At 31.7% G+C, this 14,662-nt stretch overlaps 1 protein-coding gene across 1 annotated transcript in view; it reads left to right on the top strand.

Annotated features, from left to right (window-relative positions):
- The window catches only part of Uqcc1 (Ubiquinol-cytochrome c reductase complex assembly factor 1), a 49,602-nt gene that overhangs the window by 10,760 nt on the left and 24,180 nt on the right, over nt 1–14,662 (top strand). Inside the window, exon 3 of the mRNA XM_075382217.1 lies at nt 620–692. Within this exon, the coding sequence (XP_075238332.1) occupies nt 620–692 (73 nt within the window). The remainder of the gene's footprint in view (nt 1–619; nt 693–14,662) is intronic.

Raw genomic sequence — 14,662 nt, forward strand, 5'->3', positions numbered from 1 at the left:
TAAATGGCACGTAAACTGGCCAGTGTTGTAAAATTCATGTAGAAATATAATTGCAAAATGGAAAAAAGAAATATCATGCACTTGCTACAATTTGAGTAGTGCATTAAATAAAGTATGGCTCAATGTATGGGTCTACAGCAGTAGTTGTTAATGACAGAATATATTCTGAGTACCTCTTAAAGAATTGGTTAAGAGAATTTGTGGCTTCTAAAAATTAAATGGATTTGATAATATCAGATGATAATAATGTACAAAACTTCAGCTAAACCTTCTTTGGAGATTTGAAGAATTGAAGAGTTCTAAGGGGAAACAGATTTTATATAAATTTCAAAGAGGCATTAGTGAAGGAAACAGACTTAAATATATGTTAGTAATGTACTGAAGATGAAATCTTATACGTCTAATTATAGCTATACATTAATTGAATACTTATCTGTTAATATTATATTATAATATAACATAATTTCATATTACAGTCAATGTATTTCATAGTTGTCAGATAATTTTAGATTTCATTAAAACTTTTTTGCATTTACTGAAATTGTTTTGAATGAAAATGCTGCTTTATTATACTGGTTTTAAGTTTTCTGTTGAAGTTTTTTTTTGTTATGTGTTTTAGAGGCTTAAAAGAAATGGATATTTGATTTATGGTGATATTGCAGATAATTTTGATTATAATTATTTTTTTAAGAGTAAGTAAATTTCCCATTTATCTTAATTAGAAACAAACACTTATTCTGTTTGAATGACCAGTTATGATTGTTTTTTTTTTTTTTATTGGTAATGATGTGTTTTTTTTTTTAATGGTATGACAAATCTGAAATAAATAAAAACATATAATTTCCTTCTACATATTTGATGGGTAAGAACCTTTTTAAAAACTATTGTGTGGTTCATTCATAAGTTCATGGTACAGCATTTGTTGATTATAATTATTTGGTCTTTCATAATAAGGCCACATTACAGTTATTGAATAAGAATAACACTACTTATTAATGTTTAAAAAACTGTTTGATAAATGGTCGCAAAAGCTGTGACATATGTGATGACTGTACCACTTAATTTATTGGTTTCAACTATTTAAGTATTTTTTTAAGTCTTATTTTACCATTTTGTAGAACTATAAATGCAAGTACTCTTTAGGAAATTGATGAATAGTTTTCCTGATTTTCCAATTGTAAAAGTCTTGTATAATGAATATCAAATGTAAATTATTGAAGATAGAGATGCGTGATAATTCCCAAGAAAGATCTTCCTCATCATGTTGTACATAAATTTATTTGTATAAATTATATGGAATATTGCGAGTGTGGTTTTAACATTACTACACAGCAACTTTATATCCAAATAGTTACTATCTTGCCTCTGTTAACTTTCATTTGGCTTATTAATTTTCTAATTATGAAAAAATCTAATTTGAAATTTCACAAAAGTAATTTGGCTTTCACCCTTCCTACTGCAATTTTACTAAAGTCTTTTACCTATTAGTCTTTTTGAAATTATGTTAATTTGAGAGATATGTTTGAATTTTAATATTATAATGATTTAAAGTATTTCAGTTTTTTATTGCTAACCTCAACTAGAAGATTGAGGCAATCTTAGATTGTCTTAGGATACTAAGGAATTAATTTTCTTGAAACTAATCATTTTTGAGAATGCATGGTTGTTCAGTGACACCTATTTTTGTTGTGTCTGATCTTTAATGATAAAAATTATATAAAATGAACAGAAAATTTTAATCTATTAAACCATTTTCAACTTCTGTGATCATCTTCACTCACATTAGTTCATCATCATAATTATTATTATTATGTGTTTTAGTTCAAGTCTAAGTTATTATGATTTTTTTGATTTTTTAAAGGAATATTTTAACTGAACTTATTTTAATTCAAAAGGAAATGTTTGCTTTCAAGAAAGACGGGACAAAGTTTATTCTATATTAATTTTAAGACAGTTATGTTAACAGGAAGAATATGTAATACTTTTTCTAAATGTATAAAAAAGTAATTGATATTATCTGAAATCAGTAGTGTGCAAAAATGTAAATAATTGGAACAAGTAGTATGTTAACATTAACAAAAACCCTTCTGTAGAAAACAAATTTAGTCACCTGTTCTAGTCGCATTTTATTTTATCCATGAGTAAGTTATAGTATACTTGAAAGTTAGAGAAAGAACAATAAATGGCATATAGGTTACCATTAAAATATGTAAACCTTTATTTTGTTTTTACATTATCCTATGAAATGACTAATAAAAGAATGGGATAATTTTTTTACTTGCGTTTTAACTACTAACTTTACATAATAACAAACTATTATGTGTATATTTTTTTTTATTGAGAATCAGGTGATAGGTTCTTTATATTTCTTTTACTAAGCAATTTCCTATACAAAACAGTAATTTCTATAATATATTAGAATTTGTTAAAGATCTTTTTGTATTCAAATTATTTTGGAAAATATATGTAAAACGAGTAAATATTTAATATCATTTGTAGACATAAAATAATTAAACTTTTAAAGAAATAGAAAATTTTATCCTTTAATGGTAATCAGTGTTTATTATATATATATATATATATATTTTTTTTTTTTACGTATCTCCCTTCTACTCCTAAAACAAACTGATGATGTTGTACAGGTCCTGACGGCCTCAGCCTGGATCTACAGCCAACCTGTATTTATACTACCTAATGGAGAAAAAGAGGTTTATCATAATAAAAAAATTGAATGTATGTGTGTGTGTACACAAGATCAACAAAAACTGAACATCACAAGTAGAATGCCAGTTTTTACTATGCATTCAACTATTTGAAATGCTGGTTTGTTTGTATTTTAAGTTTTAGGAAAAGTTAAGATGATTTAGCTGATGAATATTTCAAGAATTATTGTGCTATTATCAGATAGGTAAAAAGAGTCTTTGAATTGGTTTACAGAAAAAGCTTTCCCTCCCCCCTAAAACAAACTGATGATGTACAGGTCTTGGCAGCCTCAGCTTGAACCTACAGCCAATCTGTTTTTATACTACGTAACAGAGAAAAGAGATCGAGCATAATAAAAAAATTGAATGGTGAGAAAAAGTGTCTACTCATGAAGCGACCACAGTACAAGATGATCAACCTCACTTAGAGGATAGTTCAAGGCCCTCTCTAGACAGCAGCCAGCCATATATTTCACAGATTCTAAGAGATTGTGGTGAGTTTACTCAGGATAGCCAGCAGCTCATTACTGATCAATGATTTTGCATCGAACAGCTTAAACATTCTGAAACAAAATATCTTTTCCTTAAAAAATCAGAAACCCTTCTAAGAACAGGATCAGACTTTGTAAAGGAACCTTACCCATCACCTGGATTGTATAATGTGTGGAGGTATCCAACTACTATAAATCTTTCAGTCAGACTTTATGCTGAAGGATTGTATTTAATGTGTGGTGATTTTTCAGGGGATGAAATAAATATTAAAAAACATAAACAAGTTTTGATGAACAGCATACTTTCATAGCATAGATTTCTAAAAAAAACTTTATAGAAAGAATTATGCAAAGTATGGTTAGTGTTATAAATACTGAATGATTCATAATTGAACTCCAAGAAAACGCATCAAATTTGTCTATCAAGTGTAAATGTTATATTGATTGCATGTTTTAATTGTAAGGTTCACTAAGAGTTCACTACTTTAAATCAAATTTTGATGAATGCTTTACTTTCTACTAATGAAGTGTGATTAAGACAGTGAGAATGAAGTAATTTTTTTTTTTTTTTTTGTCTTCAGTCATTTGACTGGTTTGATGCAGCTCTCCAAGATTCCCTATCTAGTGCTAGTCGTTTCATTTCAGTATACCCTCTACATCCTACATCCCCAACAATTTGTTTTACATACTCCAAACGTGTGGCCTGCCTACACAGTTTTTCCCTTCTACCTGTCCTTCCAATATTAAAGCGACTATTCCAGGATGCCTTAGTATGTGGCCTATAAGTCTGTCTCTTCTTTTAACTATATTTTTCCAAATGCTTCTTTCTTCATCTATTTGCCGCAATACCTCTTCATTTGTCACTTTATCCACCCATCTGATTTTTAACATTCTCCTATAGCACCACATTTCAAAAGCTTCTAATCTTTTCTTCTCAGATACTCCGATTGTCCAAGTTTCACTTCCATATAAAGCGACACTCCAAACATACACTTTCAAAAATCTTTTCCTGACATTTAAATTAATTTTTGATGTAAACAAATTATATTTCTTACTGAATGCTCGTTTAGCTTGTGCTATTCGGCATTTCATATCGCTCCTGCTTCGTCCATCTTTAGTAATTTTACTTCCCAAATAACAAAATTCTTCTACCTCCATAATCTTTTCTCCTCCTATTTTCACATTCAGCGGTCCATCTTTGTTATTTCTACTACATTTCATTACTTTTGTTTTGTTCTTGTTTATTTTCATGCGATAGTTCTTGCGTAGGACTTCATCTATGCCGTTCATTGTTTCTTCTAAATCCTTTTTACTCTCGGCTAGAATTACTATATCATCAGCAAATCTTAGCATCTTTATCTTTTCACCTTGTACTGTTACTCCGAATCTAAATTGTTCTTTAACATCATTAACTGCTAGTTCCATGTAAAGATTAAAAAGTAACGGAGATAGAGAACATCCTTGTCGGACTCCCTTTCTTATTATGGCTTCTTTCTTATGTTCTTCAATTGCTACTGTTGCTGTTTGGTTCCTGTACATGTTAGCAATTGTTCTTCTATCTCTGTATTTGAACCCTAATTTTTTTAAAATGCTGAACATTTTATTCCAGTCTACGTTATCGAAAGCCTTTTCTAGGTCTATAAACGCCAAGTATGTTGGTTTGTTTTTCTTTAATCTTCCTTCTACTATTAATCTGAGGCCTAAAATTACTTCCCTTGTCCCTATACTTTTCCTGAAACCAAATTGGTCTTCTCCTAACACTTCTTCCACTCTCCTCTCAATTCTTCTGTATAAAATTCTAGTTAAGATTTTTGATGCATGACTAGTTAAACTAATTGTTCTGTATTCTTCACATTTATCTGCCCCTGCTTTCTTTGGTATCATAACTATAACACTTTTTTTGAAGTCTGATGGAAATTCCCCATTTTCATAAATATTACACACCAGTTTGTATAATCTATCAATCGCTTCCTCACCTGCACTGCGCAGTAATTCTACAGGTATTCCGTCTATTCCAGGAGCCTTTCTGCCATTTAAATCTTTTAATGCTCTCTTAAATTCAGATCTCAGTATTGTTTCTCCCATTTCATCCTCCTCAACTTTCTCTTCTTCCTCTATAACACCATTTTCTAATTCATTTCCTCCGTATAACTCTTCAATATATTCCACCCATCTATCGACTTTACCTTTCGTATTATATATTGGTGTACCATCTTTGTTTAACACATTATTAGATTTTAATTTACGTACCCCAAAATTTTCCTTAACTTTCCTGTATGCTCCGTCTATTTTACCAATGTTCATTTCTCTTTCCACTTCTGAACACTTTTCTTTAATCCACTCTTCTTTCACCAGTTTGCACTTCCTGTTTATAGCATTTCTTAATTTCCGATAGTTCCTTTTACTTTCTTCATCACTAGCATTCTTATATTTTCTACGTTCATCCATCAGCTGCAATATATCGTCTGAAACCCAAGGTTTTCTACCGGTTCTCTTTATTCCGCCTAAGTTTGCTTCTGCTGATTTAAGAATTTCCTTTTTAACATTTTCCCATTCTTCTTCTACATTTTCTACCTTATCTTTACTCAGACCTCTTGCGATGTCCTCCTCAAAAATCTTCTTTACCTCCTCTTCCTCAAGCTTCTCTAAATTCCACCGATTCATCTGACACCTTTTCTTCAGGTTTTTAAACCCCAATCTACATTTCATTATCACCAAATTATGGTCGCTATCAATGTCTGCTCCAGGGTAAGTTTTGCAGTCAACGAGTTGATTTCTAAATCTTTGCTTAACCATGATATAATCTATCTGATACCTTCCAGTATCGCCTGGCTTTTTCCAAGTGTATATTCTTCTATTATGATTTTTAAATTGGGTGTTGGCAATTACTAAATTATACTTCGTGCAAAATTCTATAAGTCGGTCCCCTCTTTCATTCCTTTTGCCCAGCCCGTATTCACCCTCTATATTTCCTTCCTTGCCTTTTCCAATGCTTGCATTCCAACTATTATTAAATTTTCATCTCCTTTTACGTGTTTAATTTCTCCATCAATCTTTTCGTATACACACTCTACCTCATCATCATCATGGGCGCTTGTAGGCATATAGACGTTAACAATCGTTGTCGGTTTTGGTTTTGATTTTATCCTTATTACAATCATTCTATCGCTATGCGTTTTGAAATACTCCACTCTCCTCCCTATCTTCTTGTTCATCACGAAACCTACTCCTGCCTGCCCATTATTTGACGCTGAGTTAATTACTCTAAAATCACCTGACCAAAAGTCGCCTTCCTCTTCCCACCGAACCTCACTAATTCCTACTATATCCACATTTGTCCTACCCATTTCCCTTTTTAAATTTTCTAGCCTACCAACCTTTTTCAAGCTTCTAACATTCCACGCTCCGACTCGTAGAATGTTATTTTTTAATTTATTGGTGACCCCTTCCTTAGTAGTCCCCACCCGGAGATCCGAACGGGGGGACTATTTTACCTCCGGAATATTTTACCAAGGAAGGCGCCTCCATTATTGCTATGTGAAAATGCAGAGAGCCACATTTTCTTGGAAAAAAAAGCAGCTGTAGTTTTCCATTGCTTTCAGCTGCGCAGTACTCAGAGGACTGAGTGATGTTGATACGGCCATTTAAGTCGTCCTGACTCACGCCCCTAACAACTACTGAAAGAGCTGCTGCCCTCTTTCAGGAATCATTCCTTAGTCTGGCTCTCAACAGATACCTCTCCGATATGGTTGCACCTTCGGTCCAGCTACTCTGTATCCCTGAGCACTCAAGCCCCCTCACCAACGGCAAGGTCTCATGATTCATAGAGGAGGTGAAGTAATTTAAAACATGGAATTATTACTTATACATAAATATTGGGAAAGGAATATAACAACCATCCTTTTAAATCACCTTATTTAATTCCTGTATACTTCATTATTTTGAGTTTGTAACTCTGCTTGTTTGGATTGCGGGAAGGATCATTGTTAGCAGTGGTTGGGTTCCGTGTGGCCTTGGATTCAGTGAAGAATGGAATGTTGGTCCTTGCAGCAGCAAATGCTTTATGTGGAACAGTTTGTATTAATTAAATAAGTCAAATGAATCTATGCAGTCTGAGTTCTATTAGACATCTGGTTATGATCGATGATATTGGCTGCACTTTCAGAAAAAACAATCAGTCAATGGACGCATCAGTGGCATGAGATTGGATGTGTACAGGATAAAGCTTGTGATCATCAAAACATCATTTGGTCACCAGAAAACATCAAGCTTGTGAGAGCAGCTCTGGAGAGGAGTCCTCACTGATTAGTGCCACAGTATTCCCAGTGCTTGAATTTGTCACTCAGAAATTTACAATAAATTTTACACTATAATTGCATTTTCATCTCTACAAACTGCAAATCATTCAGGAATTAACTGATGTATACAAAGCATTGTGTGACTGATGCTACCAACAGACTGTACAGTTGCATCACACATATGATGATTACTAGAAGTGCCTCATCATAAGTAACAAAGCAATATTCTTGCTCAGCGCCTCTGTAAATAAATGGAATTGCCAATATGGGCACCTATAAATCTTTGCTAACAACAGAAGTAGCCACTAGACAGTCCTAAGGTCAATGTGTGATATTCTATTATTGGGTCTACCTTTTCAAGGGTGATGATGATGTCTTTGTGACAGGAACACATTAATACCACTTGTAGGAAACCTTCCTACCTCAATTGAGACATTGCAATTGGAATATAGTGAGAGCATAGTTTCACGTGCTGGTGCAACAGCTCATATGACTCATCTCTCGATGAAAACACTCTATGTGCTGTACTCTCCAGGTGGATGACTTTTCTCTCAGTTTGATACATTTAGCAGTTCTCACCAAAACTTACTGCAGTAGACTTTTTTAATGGTGATATTTGAAAACTCAAGTCGTCACTCAGATTCTTCCGGATATTAATGGACTTAAAAATGTAAGTCATCAAGAGATTGCAATGTTACCCAGGAAACTGTGTCATGTCATGACAAATGTACCTGTGAGGTAGCAGCAATGCCTTTATTGAACTGCTTCTATTTTATTGTGTTTTGGAGAAAATGTTAAATAACCAATTAATGTTATAATATCCAATTAGTGAGCATAAAACTGTAAAATACTGTTGAGGAAAAGTATATTGAAATTCTTTTTGTGAATACAAATACATATAGGAAAAACAGAAAGTCACCAAATGAGCTGCTAAACTGTCGGCATGACTTATCCTGGTAACTATGCCAGTTGTTTTTCAGATACCACTTTAGGTAGATTGATTTAATCATTTTGTTTGAAATTTTAATTTGTGTTCTATATTAGTAATACTCGTAATAATAATAAAAATTAAATAAAAAAAATTTGCCACTCTGCATAATTTTGCAAAAAGTTTTGCATAATTTTTGTTGACTTTCAAATGATACCATTTAAAAAATACTTTTATAAACTAGTTTGTTTTAAAGTTATATAAATTTTTGAATTTACAATAGCCATATCTTATTTTTAATTTTATAATTGTAATTGTGTTTAATCATTTTTATCTATCTCAATAACTGTCAATTATATTAACATCTATTTTTTATCCTTTTTTTAAATTCAAATAGGCCATATTGAATTCACCATTTTGAATTTTATAATTCTGATTTCATAGTAGTTCTCAGAGAACTCAAAAACCTGTTGTTATTAAGAATATGTGGAATTTGACATTTTGAATTTCATAATAGTTTTCATTGGTCTTGAAAACCTCTTAAATTTCATATTTACTTTATTCAAAATTCTACAATTTACAAATTTCTTCTTCTTCCTCATGTTTTGGGTTTCCTCCTGTTAGAATTACACAAGCTAATCCTTCCATCTTTTCCTTGGATATCCTAAATTTCTGCATCCTGTTGGCTTATACTTTTATAGTAGCTTAAGTATTTTCTCTTATGTCATTCTTTCAACATGGTTTGTCAAATTTACTCTATGCATTTTGATTCTCTCATTAAGGTTATATAGATATTTAATTAATTTCTGATGTCATGTTCCTTTTCCTATCCAACAAATGGTACCAAGTGTTATTTCTTAAAAATCTCATTTCTGTAGCCTGAATTCTTTTTTCCATTTGTTTTGTAGATGCCAGGTTTCTGTTCCGTAGAGAAATGCTGTGACTGATGTTGTTTTATAGAATTTTAGTATGGTTTCTTTCTGCACCTTATTTCTCAAAACTTTTTATGGTACCATTATAGTAATTAAATTTTTCACTTTTATTTAGAACATCTGATTCATCCCAGACTGAGACTTTACATCCTAAATAATTTACCTGTCATACTTATTCTATGATTTCCCTGTTGTGTGTGTTCTTTGATCTAATGATATCTTTACCACAGAATACCATTACTTTTGTTTTCCTGTTGATACTTTCATGTTACAGTCAAACCTCTCTAATTTGAATCTCAAGGGTCTAATATTTTTTTTTTTTTTTCAATTTAGGGAGTTTTCTATTTAGAGAAGTAAAATAATGAAACTCAAAAATTGTACAGAAAAATTTCATAATTTATTAAAAATTTATATTAATCTACAATGATGTACTACAGTACTAAATTACGTTAGAAAAGACAAAGTGTGTATAGTATTATGTAAAAATTAAAAAAAAAATGAAACAATCTTGAACTTTCAAAGAATGTTCAAAGGTAATTTATTGCTGATTTCATGTCTTTTGCTGTATTTGTAATTTTTACTTGTTCTGTTTCATCTTCTTCATCGGAATCCTTATCAATAGTTGAATGTGACATAGACCCAATGATATCATCAGCTGGAGTGATACTAATTACAATATCATCATCAAAATGAGCGAACAAGTCAAATGGAATTTCATCCATACTAATGTTAAAGTTTTTTAAAAATTATACTCCATCCAATCTTCTGAAATTGAAAAAGGGTCTACAATTCATCTTGATCATCTTCATTTTTTCCAGATGAAAATTAACAAGTTTGAAGTGCAATTAACAATTGTTTCTAGGCAGACATACCTCCATGCTTTGTCAGTGAAACGTAGAGCCTGTAATATAGTTATACAGGTTTTCCTGCCATCTTCAATATCTGCTATAATTTCACACACAACTTCTTTTCTGAAGAGAGTTTCAACAACTCCGGCAATGAAAATAAACAAGTCGGGAGTTGATTAACATTAGGCGTACAGTACCAGGTAAAATTCACAGACCACACTAACGATCGATATACACTATTAAAGTGAATTTACTGCTATCTATGCTTCTTTGGAAATCGTGTGCAATATGTAAATTCTTTATTGAATACATTTTCTTCAAAGAAATAATATGTATATCAATCCTTGAAATTTTCGAATGAAGGAGGTGATTTAATTCAATTTAAAGAGTATTTTTCAAGGAGACAAAGTAAATATTCAATTTAGGGACTTATTCAAATTAAGGAGACTATATTCTTTTCTACTTTATTCAATTTAAAGAAGGCCTTCCGTAGTTGATCTTCGGAGTTAGCAATAATTACTGGATCATCTGCAAATAGCATGGATATAACAAATTGTTTAGAATTTAATTCATATGTACAATTTGGCATGTCATCTATCCATTCCTGCAGAAGATCGCCTATGTATACGTTAAACAATATTGGTGACATACTACAGCCTTTTCGAACTCCTAAATTTATCCTAATTCTATTATTTCCCTCCTCTGAAATGTTATATGTATGCCTCTATACATTTCTTGTATGATGCCTATAAGTTGTTTTGGAATTCCTTGCTTGTTTAATATTTGCCATAAGTTTTCTTTTATTACTTTATCAAATGCTTTCTTTAAATTTACATATAATATATGTGTTTCCCTCCTGAATTCCTGGTGTTTTTCTATCAGCTGCTTCAATATTATGTGTGCAATTTCTACCTTTTTGAAACCAGCTTGTTCCTCTCTTAGAATCAATCATTTCTACTAAGTCTTTGTGTTATAATTCTTGGTAATATTTTATATTCCCAAGATGGAAATATAAATGGTAACAGGCTTATCCCTTTATAGATTTCTACATTCACTTCTTTTTTCCTTTTGATGGGTATAGTGATAGCCACTCTCTATTCAACTGGGACGACCTTCCTTACCCAGCACATATCTTAATAAATGTAAATATCTATGCTTCATGTCACTAGAAGCAGCTTCTGCTCATTCTGTTCATTGATCATCCATAGTTGTTGAAAGTGTTCTAAGAATTTTCCTGGTTCTACCGCTTCTACTTTCGCAAGATCCCTCTCCTCACTATTTAGACATTTCATTACTTTATATGCTATGTTTTGTCTCATCCATGAATGTTTCCTAGTTTTGTTATAAAAGAGTCCCATTTTTTATTTTGTTGTTCCCAGAAAATCTTAGTGATGTTTCTTCATCTGTTATATTCTTCTCGGTCTTCATCTTTTGTCATGAACCACTTCATATAAGCCTCTTTTTTCTTCTTAATGACTTTTTGTATCACTTTATTCCAAAAATTAATTTTTTCTTTGCCAGTTGTTTCCGATATCCAAGGGCTTCATATATTGCTCTATTTAATATTCCCTTTATGTTATTCCATTCTTTGTTAATATCATAACTTAATATAATTATATTTTTATGGATATCTAATATATTATTATAGATCAGTTTCACTGACTTTTCTTCAAGGAGGTGGATCTTGTATTTTAAGTCTATATTCTTCCTCTGTTGTGTCTTAACCCTACGTGCTCTGATATTAATCTCTGCTCTTAAAAGGTAGTGATCTGTTCCTACTTCAGCTCCTCTAAGAGCTCTTGTGTTTCTAAACAGTTCTGACAGCTTCTGATTTGCAATTAAGTAGGCTATTACAGATTCTTGATCTCTAGCTGTCCATGTTATTTAATGGATTCTCTTGTGCTTAAAGTATGAATTCATTATTCTCATATTATTTAATCCTGCAAAATCCCTTAACTGTTTTGCATATGATTCTTACTTCCTTCTCCATTTGAACAAACTATCCCTTCCAATGGTATATTTCCTACATGTGCGTTAAGATCTCCTATTATTATATAGTCCTTTTTATTACGTTAGTTAATGTGTCCTGCAGCTTATCATAAAATAACTCTGTTTCATCTGTTTTCCCTTATTCTGAAGCATATACACATATAAAGAATATATATATCCTTTCTGTATTCTGCATCTTAGTAGTATAATCCTGTCATTTATCCACTTATAGAAATGTATTTACCTTTTCCACTTCTTATTAACCTTTATTGCAACTCCTAATTTAGCCCTTTCATTTTGCAGAACTCTGCTATAAATTAATATATAATTATCATAGTCATTATTACCTACCTGTTTCTTTTTTTTTTTGTTATTAATGCTACATCTGTTCTGTTTTCTAGTAGAGCTCTATCCAATAAATTAATTTTGTTTTATTGTTTAGCCTCGTTGTGCATCCATTTTTTAGAATTCAAGTTCAGTTACATCTTTCCTGATTTCTTCTAACCAGGGAGTGGGAAACCTTTTTTGGCACATAATTTTAAAGATTGTTTTTGTGAGTATTTTCATCCATTTTTATAAGGTCTCTAAAGAGCATTTGCCTTCTTTAGAGAAGGCAAATACTTACTATTTTAAAGATTGTTTTTGTGAGTATTTTCATCCATTTTTATAAGGTCTCTAAAGAGCATTTGCCTTCTTTTTCTTACTTCCGTTGTTATTGATGCTGATAGGTCTTTTCATTACTTATTTTAACCCATTTGTCACCGCATTTCTTTTTTCCCCCTAGAACCTTCCTTAGGATTACTCTCTCCTTCTTTGTAAGTTCACCACTAGTCCTTTGTTTTTATGGGAGACTGTACTGCTCCGAACTGTACTTCTGTACTTGTCACTGTATTGTAGTGTCTCAGTTTTGCATTTTTAGAGATGCACTTTTTATTGTGTTATTTCTGTCCAAGGATTTGTGCCCTATTCAATTTACCTATTTGAAGTTTAATAGCTTACTTCTCTATTCCAGTGTTCATTATTGTTTCACCTAGATAATTAGATTATTTTACTCTTTTTACATTTCCTAAGTAATGTGTTACTTTCTGTATATTGGTTGGACATGAATTTAGTTTTCTCTTACAATATCTGTAGACTGACGTTAGCTGCAGTTTTGCTTGGATTTCTATTTTTTTAATCGCATCTTTTATATTTCTGAATAGAAAAGCAATATATATTTTATTTTATTTTTAATTTTTTGTAAAATTAATTAAAGACTAAGGGTTCTTCTTAAGTAACCGATGTTGATTTTTTATATTCAAAAGAGATAAAAAAGGTTTCAGACCAATTGATGGAAAGTGAAATTATTTTGAAATAATGCATTTTTTATATTTTATACACAGCTTGACCGATAAATTATACACACTAGTGTGCTACACGGAGACAAAAGCTACTGTCAATTTGGGCATGGCAGCACATGATTGCTAAAATCCCCCTCTACAAATCTGCGATAATGCATTGAAGTCCGTTTACCAGTTTGTTTTTAGTAGCAGTTAAAATGGAGTCACTATTATGTCAACTCTGTTAAAACAGTGTGCAGTAATTGAATTTTTAACAGCAAAAATATGAATCCTACGAATATTTTTCATTGTTTAAAAGTGGTTTATGGTAGTGAAACTGTTGACAGGAGTATTGTGAATAGGTGGGTGTTGAAATTTTGTGAATGTAAAGCTGGTAAACAATTGGGGATGCACCTCTAGCGTACAACCAGTTTTTGTAACTGATGAGAAACATCAAAATGAGGTGAACGATTTGCTACATAGTGACTGGCAAATCACCCAGCAACGCATCACTATTCAGTTAGGCATATCTAAAGAACGAGTAGGCCATATTATTGAGCAATTGGGTTTCTGTTAAAACTATGCATGATTGGTAATGCTCAAACTCTGGTGGCTGTCTGCAAGCTGAAATTTGAGGCTATTCCACATTTGCCATACTCTCTGGATTTGGCTCCATGCGACTTCCACTTCTTCCCTCATTACAAGAAGGATCTCACAGGTAATCATTACACCACCGACGATGAGGTGAAGAAAGCTATGGCCACTTGGATCCGAGAAAGACCGCCAGAAGTTTTCAGTGAGGAATGCAAAAACTTTTCAATATAATGGAAGTTATATTGAAAAATAAATACTGCATTTTATAACTAAGGTACTTTTATTCATGTTTTATTTCATTCCAATATCTCTTCATTCCCATGCTACACATACATGTGCAAAATTTATCAATCGAGCCTCGTATCTCCACTAGAAGTTTTTTTATTTACATTTATGTCATTGTGAAATTAAAAAAATGCTTGTTAATATTGGAAAAAATGTTGGCTATATGTTTTATAATTTTGATGTCTTAACATTTTTTTGAGAATATAAGTACTTGTGTTCACAAGACAGCTTCGAAGTAGATTACATTAATTCTGTTTTTGTTTAGTCATTTCCAGA

The sequence above is a fragment of the Lycorma delicatula genome, chromosome 1 (genome assembly GCF_047948215.1).
Source record: "Lycorma delicatula isolate Av1 chromosome 1, ASM4794821v1, whole genome shotgun sequence".
NCBI lineage: Eukaryota > Metazoa > Arthropoda > Insecta > Hemiptera > Fulgoridae > Lycorma > Lycorma delicatula.